Source organism: Barbus barbus (genome assembly GCF_936440315.1).
Source record: "Barbus barbus genome assembly, chromosome: 32".
NCBI classification, from domain to species: Eukaryota; Metazoa; Chordata; class Actinopteri; order Cypriniformes; family Cyprinidae; genus Barbus; species Barbus barbus.
Window position 1 is genome coordinate 8,693,631 of NC_136760.1, and position 12,267 is coordinate 8,705,897.

The following is a 12,267-nucleotide window of genomic DNA, read 5'->3' on the forward strand; positions in this document are numbered from 1 at the left end:
GTAATACATTTACCTCAGAATAACCACTCAGTGTCCATAAACTCATCAGTCAGCTAGAAAAATAACTATAAAGAGGAGCGTTTTGCTATATTTACAACATTTATAGGATGCACTGCACAACATTTATAGGATGCACTGCACTCAGTTGCCAAGTGATGCTTATGGTCCATGATATTGGTACAGATTCTGTGTAACGAACAATTCTTTGTGACTGTATATTTCAAGTTGTAAAAGACATTTAATTCACACTTTAAGTGAACCTTAGTCCCCCGGTCGACCTGATCATCTACAAGATGGATTAAAATGCTGATAAAGCCTAGAAAAGATAAGACATAAACACATGACAAAATTATTGAAATGTTAAAATAGGGGGAAAAATAAAATGATAATAAAATAAACCACTTTTATTCTGTGGCACCTAAAAAAATAATTTGGCGCCTAAGTTTTTCTTTTATAGGAGCCAATGGCTCCTTACTCGATTTTTTTGTCTGGAGCCCTGCACTGTGCTAGTTAGACCCGATGATCGCCTTGCATTGTTTAAGTTACCTTTTGTGTCATTGCTCACAACGCTTTGGTGACAGGACTTTGAAATAGCAAACAGGGAAAACAATAAAAGGCATGACTTACATTGCATCCAGCTAGCCAACTCCATCCAAACTCCATGATCCATTTATTCGTCTTCTTCTTCATTTGAACAACTTTAAAAGTTAAAATTGAATTTACTTAAGATCAAAAACGGGAGGCTCTGATCTGAAAGCAGCCAATTAGGATGATTAGGACGATCTGAAACAAGCCAATTAGATCTCAGTTTCAAGTCACATGCTTTTCAAATGTTTACAGACCTAGTAGACATCCATTAGTCCAGTACCCAGCACACACACAAAACAAACAAAATATATATTTAAAATAAATGGTTTTTAATGAATTCATCAAAGAATTGTCAAACTGTATCAATGTTTCCACAAAAATATTAGGCAGCACAACTGTTTTCAATAATATAAGAATAATAACTAGAAGCTAAAGTTTGAAGACGAACTTTGATGATGGCTTGGCAAAGCCCATCTGGGCAGCCTTTTGGCAAAAGAGCCAGAGTACTTGTGTGTCCGGCATTCTTGAACTCCCCTGCTGCAAAAAAGCGTACAACAGTTATAGTTTTCATAATATTTTTCTATGGAACTTTGCTATTATCTATTTTAATAAAAAAGCTTACTAAGCTATGACAACAGCTTGGACAGAGTTGGCTAGCTGGATGCGAAATAAGTCATGCCTTTTATTGTTTTCTCTGTTTGCTATTTCAAAGTCCTGTCACCGAAGCATTGTGGGCAACGACACAGAAGGTAACTGAAACAATGCGGTTTAACTCAAGGCGATTATCGGGGTCCAAGCACAATGGTTTGTGTAGATGATGCACTTACACGATGGACATGTCTCTTTTCAAGTAAATTATGAGTCCTTATGTGAGTACTGTTATATGCACAATATGAAAATAGATAACTACTGTAATATAGTGTCCCTTGGACGTACATTCAGTTGTGTGTGATAACTTGAGAAATATATTGTCAATACCATTAAAAGTAAAAAAAGTAATGGTATTTAGAAGATTACAGTTTTTGCATACTTACTAAATTGGTCTTTATTAAAGGTTATGAAAATATAATGAATTTATATGTATTTTTTATTTAGTCACTTAAATGAAACCTTTTCAAAGTCTTTGAACAGATCTTGAAGATTTTGCTGTGGACAACATTAGCATTATGGCCTTCAGTTCTGAAGAACATTAAGATGAAATGGTCAATATTTTTTGAATGATTACAAATGTTTAATGATTAGTTTACTGATAATTTACTGATTCTGTATCTTATTTCATGATTTAAGAATTAAATTTTCGACTTACATTTTTAAGCAGTGATGATTGATTATTATGTGACTTTATTTTTTAAGTTGTTTTAAAATATATAAACAATATAATGATGAAACAAGCACAACAGTTATTGTTTTCACAATATTTTTTATAGACACCACTTGCTATTTTGTATTGTAATGAAGAAGGTTTTTCACACAAATGAACTCACAATCACCTGAATTTATCTCTTGATGTGTTCTAACGGGTAGATTGTATGCTATCGCTGGAATATTTTAACCTAAAAGGCTCTAAAACAAGTGTAAATGCTGTAATTTTTATGAGCATGTATGGACAGCACTCGCTAATCAGTGCGGTGAGAGTTCTCTTGTCTTTCACACTGTTCTCTGGCCTGACAGTCATTTATTAATAAGGGGTGGTGATGGCGCAGTGGATAAGACACATGCCTTTGGTGTGAGAGACCCGGGTTCGAATCCACTGTGAGACACCAATGTGTCCCTGAGCAAGACACTTAACCCCTAGTTGCTCCAGAGGTGTGCGACCTCTGACATATATAGCAATTGTAAGTCGCTTTGGATAAAAGCGTCAGCTAAATGAATAAATGTAAATGTAAATTAATGAGCCCTGACCCAGTAATAATCAGATAAAATGGTTTAGCTTGTCAGTGTGAATGAAATTTATGTATTTATTTGTATTTTAACCGATGTTAAAGTGAAACTAAGTGAGAGGAGTTATATGACTCCTCCCTCCAGTGGCACAATTTTTCTATGGGAAATTTTTCATTTTTAATAATTAATAATAAAAAAAAACTTATTTTAGGATTTATAGGCCTATGGGTACACTATATAGAGAACATATAAAATTACCAGTTTATAGTTGTCCAAAAGCAAATGTTCAACATTTTTTTGAAAATTATTGACCTAGAGAGTCTAGAGAACTGTACTACACTGATTTTACTAGTTGACAAAAGTAGGTTTTTAAAATAAACTCAAATGTTTAAAGAACAGTTTGACTGACAGCAGTGGTCACTGAGGCAAATTTGTTCAGAATGAGGAGATCTATCATATGATATGAAGATCTAGTGTTTTTGTGAATATATGAACATTCTACAATTTGAGGTAATTTTCTATAGAAATATTATGTTTTGAGGCCTTTTTAACTGTTATAGCGCCACCTATGGTCAAATCTCCATGAAACTGTGCATGCTTGTTAAGAGACATCTGACACGTTTTCAGTTATCGTTTAGGTTTTACAAGCTTTTCGGTACGTTTGGCCACGCCACCTTTTTTAAACAAGCCAGTTATAGCTAACCAAAGGACAAAAGTCAACTTTTTTTTAATATAATTATAGATCTAGAGATTCCAGAGAATATTACTACCATGGTTTGATCAAGGTCGAAAAACCTAGGACTAGTTCGCAAAAGTAAGTTTTTAACATATTTCTGAATATTTAATGAACGATTTAATTGACAGCAATGGTTGTTGAGGCAAAGTTGCTAATTATGATGAGATCTATCAAATGATAGGCATATTTTGTGGTTGTGTGAAACACCACGTGATTGCAGAGCCATAAAACTCGTTAGTGCCAACTACTGGACGATTTCTTTCAAAATTCTTCCAGACCTTTAGGGCTATGAGTCAAACATGCCCATCGAGTTTCTTTCTGATCGATCATACGTGAATGTCCTTATAGACACTTGTGCCACTTCAGACAAAGACATTGCACACCCCTTAACTATCAACACCCCCCCCCCCCCCCCCCCCCCATTTTTAAAATAGGCATGAAAGTGCAATATCCAAACTTAAATTGTTGTAATTTATGAACACTTTGAAATACAGACCTAAGGCTGGTCTCTTTTTAAAGAAGAAAATTAGAAGATTATTGCAAAAGTGGAATTTTTGTTGAAGTATTTTGAAGTAAAATTTAAGTATTAAAAAGTTATAAAAGTTTACATTTACTGTGAAGAAAATACACTGTACTCATTTTATTTTATTTTATATAAAAATATTTTACATAACAGGTTTTACTCTAAAATTGTTATACAATTAAAGCCTTATGTCTAAATAAGTTATGTTCCAAATTTGAAAATTGAGGTTCCTGTGAGATTTTAAGGTGTTATACCACAAACAGCCACCAGGTGCTATCAAACCTCCATAAAATGTTTTATGCATTTTTCTGTCATAAATGTGTATATTTCTCTGTCAATATTACTCTGTCAATATTATCACAACATAACCACCAAATATGGAATCCTGAGACTCAGACCTTTCCAATTATATGTTTTTTGTGAAGATTATAAAAAGTTTTGATTCCAAAAGACCGTAATGCATTTTGTAATATGACACTTGACACTGCCCCCTAAGGGGGAGGAGACCACCAAGACCGTTCTGGCGCACTATGGCTGCCATTGCATCATCCAACATGGATGCTACATGGATGCTACACACTGGTGGTGGTTGAGGAGATTTCCCCCTTTTATGTAAAGCGCTTTGAGTGCCTTGACAAGCGCTATATAAATGTAACAAATTATAAAAGATTTTAAAGTACCATTTCCATGGTAATGCAAAGTCTGATTTCAAAATGGTTTTCACAGGATTTATTTATTTATAGACCATTTATTTCACAAGCTTTCAAATGATGTATAATTTATGATAATTACGAAAAGATTTGATAGAGAAAAAGGACAAAAAAATGAAAAAATGTGCCAAGTGTCCCACAGGTGATTGCACCAACGGTTGCAAAGTTATAGTCGCTTTTATATTTTTTTTCATCTTGTAGTGCCACCAAGTGGCAGAGCTGCACATTTTTTTTATTTGACCAAAGATTGAGCTCATACATATGTGTACCGAGTTTGGTGAAGATATCTCATTCTGTTCAAGAGTTATAGCTCAATTAGCTATTGGCTAACGTTAGCATAGAAAGTTTTTTTGCGTACTGTTGGGGGTGAAAATCAAAATTTCTACTTTTTTTTTGAAAATTATTGATATTCAGTGTCCAGAGAATATTTCTGCAGTGGTTTGGTTCTGATCGGGCAAAAAACCTAGGACTAGTTTGCAAAAGTAGGTTTTGGACATAACTCAATTTTGCGCAAAAAACCGACTTCGTAGAGAAAATCTGGCGAATGTGCTTTTGTTCATATTGACCCAAGGATTCCAATTATTTAAAGTTTTTGGGCCTCATTCATGAAACATTCGTAAATATAGGAGGAAATTCAGAGTAATTTCCGCATAAAACGGGCCTTCCCAAAAACTCACCTGCAGATTCACAAAAGCTTCGTAAACGTCCGATTTGATAGTTAAACATGTGTATGTTAATGAATTCGTAAATGTATGTTCAATCATTCGTAAATAGGGTGCTCGTACACGCTCATTCACAATTATCGTAATCCCCGCCTATGACTACAGCTACGCAAATTTCATGTCCAGGAACGCAGTGGAATATTCTCGTCTACTTTCTCAGGTTTGGCTCCAGTATATTGCAAAAAAGACTAATAGGTCATATGGCTATCAATAAATATTTAATAACATGTGTCCACCAAAGCGTTTTAGCCACCTGAAAAATATCAGGTGCTCTTTTGAGCTGGTGGCGCTTGAAAACACTTTGGTGGCACTGCATTTTTCCCATAGACTGTAAAATAAAGTTTTTTCCAGCTGTCGATTTGGTTGCTATGATGTAGAATATCCACGGCAGTAACGTATTACTAGTATCTCATTTTGAAGAATATTACTGAATATAAAAATGCAGTAACTAATAATATTAACTTCTTTATTGTTGTTCAGTTTTTGTATAAGTAGGATGATTGGTCTGTGTAGTATTTGTCCCGCTCCTCCTCCATTGATTGGACGGCTGGCTAAAAAGTGATAGTGACAAGCGGCAAAGCTAAACTGGAGCTCAACAGTTTATCACCTCTCAGCTACAATAAAAAAATAAAAAGAAAACAGAGCAAACAACCTTGTAAAATATTATAATGGCAGTGCATCAAAATTCCAAGTTTGCCAAAAAGAACACAGAACGTTTTACACACAGCATTTACACGTGGTAGGGAGCAGGTGTAAATTTCTTTCATAGCAACTAGCGTCTTGAAAATACGAACATTTTCATGAATCCGAAAATTGACATCAAAACAGCTTTACAAACGATTTACACAAAAATTCATTCTGCTTGTGTTTCATGAATGAGAATTTTAGTTTTTTTGCACTGTAGCGCCCCCTTTAGGCCAATTGGGGCGAGTCTTTGGATCTGAGTAGCGAGCAATACTACTACAATCTGACCAAGTTTCAGCTCTCTAGGCCTTACGATTTGGGCTGCACAATCAGTTTTACCGGAGAAAACAAATTAAAAATCCTTACAATTACAATAGGGTTTCAGCACTACGTGCTTGAACCCCTAATAATAAAAAATAGCAAATTAATAAATTAATTAAAATAAATTTAAATGTAATAGAACAGAATACTAGAAGTACATAATGTAGGATATAAATTATTGTTAAAGAGTTATATTATATTTTATAAGATATTATATTATATATTATATATATTATATTGTAATATATATATTATATTACATTTTTGTCACAGGCTCACCAGGCTCCCTCAGCACCATCACACAACGCTCTCAATCAACAGACTACTAATTCTCCAGTGATCTCAGAATCCTTTCCAGCATCTCTATATAGAGATTTTCTCGATTTCCTCCATCTCTAAGAGATAAGACATTCCCTGTTAATTATCCTGATACCTACCAGTCTCTGCTTACCTGAGGTGTGTGCTGCTCAGGTCACGATCCAGCCATCAATCCACTCTGGTGATCATATCTTAATTACCTATCTAAACTCTTTTTAATAAGGGTTGGAGCTGAACTTTGCAGAAAGATTAAGTAGATCTCCATGAACAGAATTGAGCACTGTTGCTTTAGAAAAATATAAAAGCATGATGTACAGACAAAGACACACACTGACCTTCCTTGCTTTAGGTTTGCTTTCAGCTTTAGATTCATCATCTGAGGAGCTTGAGTCAGAGCTGGAGCTGTCCTCCTCCACTTTGATCTTCTTTGCCTTTATCAAGATCTTCCCTTTTAGGTCCTGCCAGAAAGAGAGCACCACAAGTATTTCAATTTCAACATTATACTATCATTTCAATTGGTAAATGTTGAACATGTAAACACTGTAATTATATAATAGCACAAATAGCACTTGCTAATGATCTTGATTAGTTTTTATTATCTGTGTATTACATTAAAAAAAAGACCACTGACCCCTTTAAAAGTCATTTTAATTCATACTAGTGGTAATAGTAGCTCTGCTAGCTGACATTATTATACAATCTTGACATTATGTATATATTAAAAGTGAAATCTATAAAATAGACAAATGCCAATAGATTCTAAACAAATGTATTCAAAGGCACTTTGCAGATGTCTTTAGACCTGTATCAGGACTCTTTGATAGCTGTCCTTTTTCTCACTACCATTTTCTTGTTCTCTCTTTCTCTTGCTCACTTTCTTTTTTTCTGTGAAGCGGCAATCAGTTGAGCACAGCCACTCACCTACTCTAACCTGTTTTCTATTGCTTTTAGTCCTATATCTGCTAGTGCTCTGCATCATCTTGATGCCAGAGCATTTGTTTTCTCGTTTGTTTAGTACATTTTTAAGTTGATTTTCTTAAGTTCATTCTTTTCCTGTTGGTTTTATTTGTTCTTTTGTTTTTCTAACTAATTCACCATTCAGTTGATTTGTCTGTTTGTCAAGGATTACGTTCACTGGCTGTTTGTTCAGATGCTGGACCTCATTTGGACTACTGGATTTGAACCTCACCTGTCTCTGACTCAGTCCATTTCTAGCCTATGGATTCATATGGATTTCTTGGCTTTGGTCTGACTCCTCTTTGCCTTTGTCTAATTTCTCCTCCTTGGTTCAGGTCTTGGTGGCCACTGAATTTTGTAATTTTTTTTTTTCATTTAGTTTCTACAACTCTGCTTTTGGATATCATTCTGTTCCTTAACTGCACACAAAAGTTATGAGCCAAAAAAGCATGAAGTTTACTAGCCTGCTTTACAGTTGAAAGAGCCTACAATAAAGCAACCTTTAGAGAAAGGAGTTTTAAATCAATACTGTATATAGGCTCAAAAGGCTGACACTTTGAGATCTGCCATTTTCAACAGTGTTATAGCTGCTTCTACACATTTGCTGAACAATCTCATGGCTAATGAGTGCCCAAAAGGAACAGTAAAAATATGTGTTGGCTGTGCCACGATAGGCAAACCTGAGGATTTTTTCTGTGCTGGGTTTCTTTATGCCGATGTATTGTAGGGCACTCACATTATGACCCGCTTGTCTAAAGTGCGATGCTATAGGACTGCGATCATCTCCCATCCTGATATTACTGTGGTGCACAATGATAAGAATATAAATCAAATGTGTAGACAAACAAGTAATAGTACAACAAATCAAAATACTATGACCAGTGTGTAGATGACTAAAAGACTTTTACATTTATATGAATCCATGATTCATAAATCTTCAAGGTAAATCAGTAGACCATTGAGAGTAGGTTCCCTTTCAAGGGAACTCAAACTGCGTCAAAACACTTTGGGAACGCCTCTGCATGACCTTGTCCTGAAGCATGTTGAAATCAGCCCAATAAAATGGCAAGACGTCATGGGCGGGGTGACGTAGAGACCAGGAAGCTTAAAAGCACACCCGAAACAAACAGCATTAGCTTCTGTTCCTTCAGCAATTGTTGTATGTGTGTCAGTATAAAAAATCTGTTGTTTGTCAGTGTCAATGCACAATCACAACAATATATGGTGAGCAAAGAAAAACAGGCAGCACTTTACACCGTGTGTTCTTCCCTGCTCGTGCTAAACATTACGGGTGGGGATACACGCATGGTCAGCTCTCAAGGGGGCTGACTTTGTGCATTGTGCTCCTGCTGCAAATGCTCTGCTCCTGCTGGGCACACTTTGAGGAGTGTGTCCATGTTTGTAATCTTTGTGCTTCTGGTCCCGCAGTTGAGGCACTGCGGCAATTGAGATTGTGGGAATTGCAAATGGATCTACTGGAGAAGTTGGAGACAAGCCTCGCCCTTTCTCCACCTTCACTGCCCTCTCTACATCATGGGTGGCGGTACATGCAATTTATGTGTGGTTTGTTTGGGAGGAGAGCACTCACAGTCAGCTCTTGAGGGGGTTGGCTGTGTTCATTCATAAAATGTCCCGACGTACAAGTGTGCACTCTAGAATGTTTAGCTTCACTCTTCTCTTTAGCTCTCAAGAGAAGAAAGCCTTATGCAATATAGAATCGAGTGGCTCAGATCTGCATTAAGTGCTGCAACAAAATAATGCCGGGGGAAACTTGGGACGGGAGATTCCCTTCTCTCTCTTTCCTCTGATCAAGTGTTAATGTGTTTGCAAGCTATTATTCACAGTTCTTTTACATTGCATACTTGCTATATTATTATAATATTCAGCTTATCATCCAGACTGTGTTTCACTTGTCTTCCATGGGCCAGCTCCTCATATTGACACAGCAAGAAGTTCTGATGGCAGTGGTGTCAGACTTCTGAGGGCAGGCCACTCTAGAGAAGAGCGGTTCACACCTCACTAAATGGTGCCTGTCTCTCCTCAGTGCCCTCAGGAGGCCAGTCTGTTAACCCCACTAGCTTTGGTACTTAAAGCACAGTGGTCTCCAACAAGTCCAGCTCTCAGTGTCTGCCCAGAAATGTTTTGACTCTGGGAGCATAGGCGGAGATTGCGGGGGACCAAGGGGGCCTTTCCCCCCTAACGATTGAAAGATTTTTCTAAATATTTGTTAATTAATAATGTTTTCAACTCAAAAGTAAATATGCATATAATGTAGTTATTTTAATATATTTTACTGTTATTTTTTGTAAATAAATTAATAAATAAAATCAAACTTACTAATAGGCTTTCCCAATCTTTTCTACATAAGAAGACAATCCCGAGACTCAAACCCACAACCTTCGGGTTACAAGTCCAACTCTCTATCCATTAGGCAACGACTGGTGCGTGACGAATCTGCATTTTGGTGGATAATAGCCTATGCTTGCCTGTTGCATGCGGTTGCATGACATGAATGGATATTTAGCCAGGTTTTTTACAACATACAACAACTGCAGAGAAATCTGAACCTAACCAAAATAAAGACAGATGAAGCTAGATGCCCGACTCCAGACCCAGACAGCCTCATAAAGGTGATCCACAGGATGCTCTGTTAGCAGCTCAGTGTTTTACATTTATGTCAGGAAAAGGACCATTTACATCCAAAAGTAATTTAATGCACACAGAACAAAACCTAGAAATATATTTCAGAATATAAACTACTTAATCGGCCATTGTCAGTAAGATTTAACGTTACTAAATGTGTTTGTGGGCCTGCGTGTTCAATTTGAATAATGTCCAACAGATATCTGTTTTAGAGTAGTGGGTAATGCACTCGTTGATTTGCTTAAAATCTACTTTGCGATTCTGTTGGCAAACATGTTTATGGCGCATTCTATTCAACATGTTTATTACTAGTGCAGCAGAAATAGACAGCGCAGCCTTTACAAGTAATTTGCGTGCAATGTATCTGGTTGCCATGGCAACCTCATGCCCTTCCTGCTGCTTTAATCACAGTAAAACCACGTTTAATGGTACACGGATTGTGACTTTGTACATTTACTACAGAAATGCTAAATTGTATTTAAAAGTTTGACTGACAAAATCGACTGGCTTGGTTTGGTCCCCCCAAGCTCAAACATCAAGCTACGCCTATGTCTGGATGGCTTGCGTTTTCCAAGGGGGTTATCAGAGCAGCCAGTTTGGTTGGTCCTTGCTGGTCATCCTCTTCAGGGCACCAAACTGACTACTCCAAATACACCAGAGGCCAGTCTCGAGAGACTGGTTCCCTTAGTAGACCTCTTGGCAACAAGGAAACTTCTGCCAAATGTGTCACAGTGGGTCCTGCAGTTGATGCATCCCGAGCAGGCTCTGGTAGTGGAAAAGAAAGTAGAAACTTGTGAGCAAGGAGGCCACAGAACGCGTTCCTCCTCTCAAGAGGGTGTTCTATAATCGGTACTTCATAATTCCATGGAAGGATAAGGGGCTGCATCCAATTCTAGTTCTGTGCCCACTGAATTGTTCTGTCAAAATGTTCACATTCAAGATGCTGACATTAAAACAGATTGTGACTCAAATCAGATCTGAATACTGGTTAGTCACCATAGAAGATGCATTCATCCATATTCCATTATTCCACAACACAGGAAGTTCCTGAGGCTTGATTTTTGTATTCCAACATTCAATTTTTCCTTTCAGCCTAGCACTTTCACCAAATGTGTGGATGCCACTTTGGCTCCTCAGAGATTCCATTCATAATACTCCATTCCAGAGCTCCCTCCACGAGGAAACTGTACTTCTTGAATTGGGTTGTGTTCAATTCATGGTGTGGAAATCATCAGCTTGTCCCAGTTAACTGCCCAGTTTGTTCAGTTCTGGAGTTCTTGGAGGGATGGTTCTCCACAGGGTTGACTGCTTCTACTTTCAGCTGCATACCACGCCCCTTTGGGTGGTCAGTCATTGGGAAGAAACCCGTTGCAACTCGCACTTGGGTCCCAGCATGGGATTTGGCCATGGTCTTGAAAGGGATTTCTAAGGGAGTTTTCACATAAAGCTAATTTTAAAGGAAACAAATCCAGTTCACTTAAAGTGAACCAGAAAGGGAACCCGGTTCTCTTTAGCACTGACATGATCTCAGACCTTTTCTTGTTTACACCACAACGACCCCAGCCTTTCCTGTGATATGACATTCATCTGAATTTACATTATCTTGTGGATGTGACTATTGTGGTTCTCAGTCATAGTGGCAACAGCTAGCTACAGTAAATGTGGCTTACTTTAGTAATTTTGACTTAGTAATATACAGTATATAATTTTCAAGAGTTTTTGAGCATGTTAAGGGCCCCAAAACCCCAGATGGTTGTGAAACATCATGTTGAGATCCAAAGAAATTCAGTAACAAATGAGAAAGAAAGTAATTGAAATCTATCAGTCTGGAAAAGGTTAAACCCTCCAATGTGGCTGAATTACAAGAATTCTGCCAAGATGAGTGGGCCAAAATTCCTCCACAGCGCTGTAACAGACTCATTGCAAGTTATCGCAAACGCTTGATTGCAGTTGTTGCTGCTAAGGGTGGCCCAACCAGTTATTAGGTTTAGGGGGCAAGCACTTTTTCACACAGGGCCATGTGGGTTTGGATTTTGTTTTCCCTTCATAATAAAAAACTTCATTCAAAAACTGCATGTTGTGTTTACTTGTGTTATCTTTGATTAATATTTAAATTTCTTTGATGATCTGAAACATTAAAGTGTGACAAACATGCAAAAAAAAAAAAAAAAAAAAAAATCAGGG

The 12,267-nt window shown here is 37.1% G+C and overlaps 1 protein-coding gene across 1 annotated transcript in view; it reads right to left on the bottom strand.

The window, feature by feature from the left end:
• Positions 1–12,267, bottom strand: part of plcd3b (phospholipase C, delta 3b) — a gene marked incomplete at its 3' end in the record, with an annotated part of 123,357 nt that overhangs the window by 18,381 nt on the left and 92,709 nt on the right. The window contains exon 10 of the mRNA XM_079389106.1: positions 6,819–6,941. Coding sequence (XP_079245232.1) covers positions 6,819–6,941 — 123 coding nt within the window. The remainder of the gene's footprint in view (positions 1–6,818; positions 6,942–12,267) is intronic.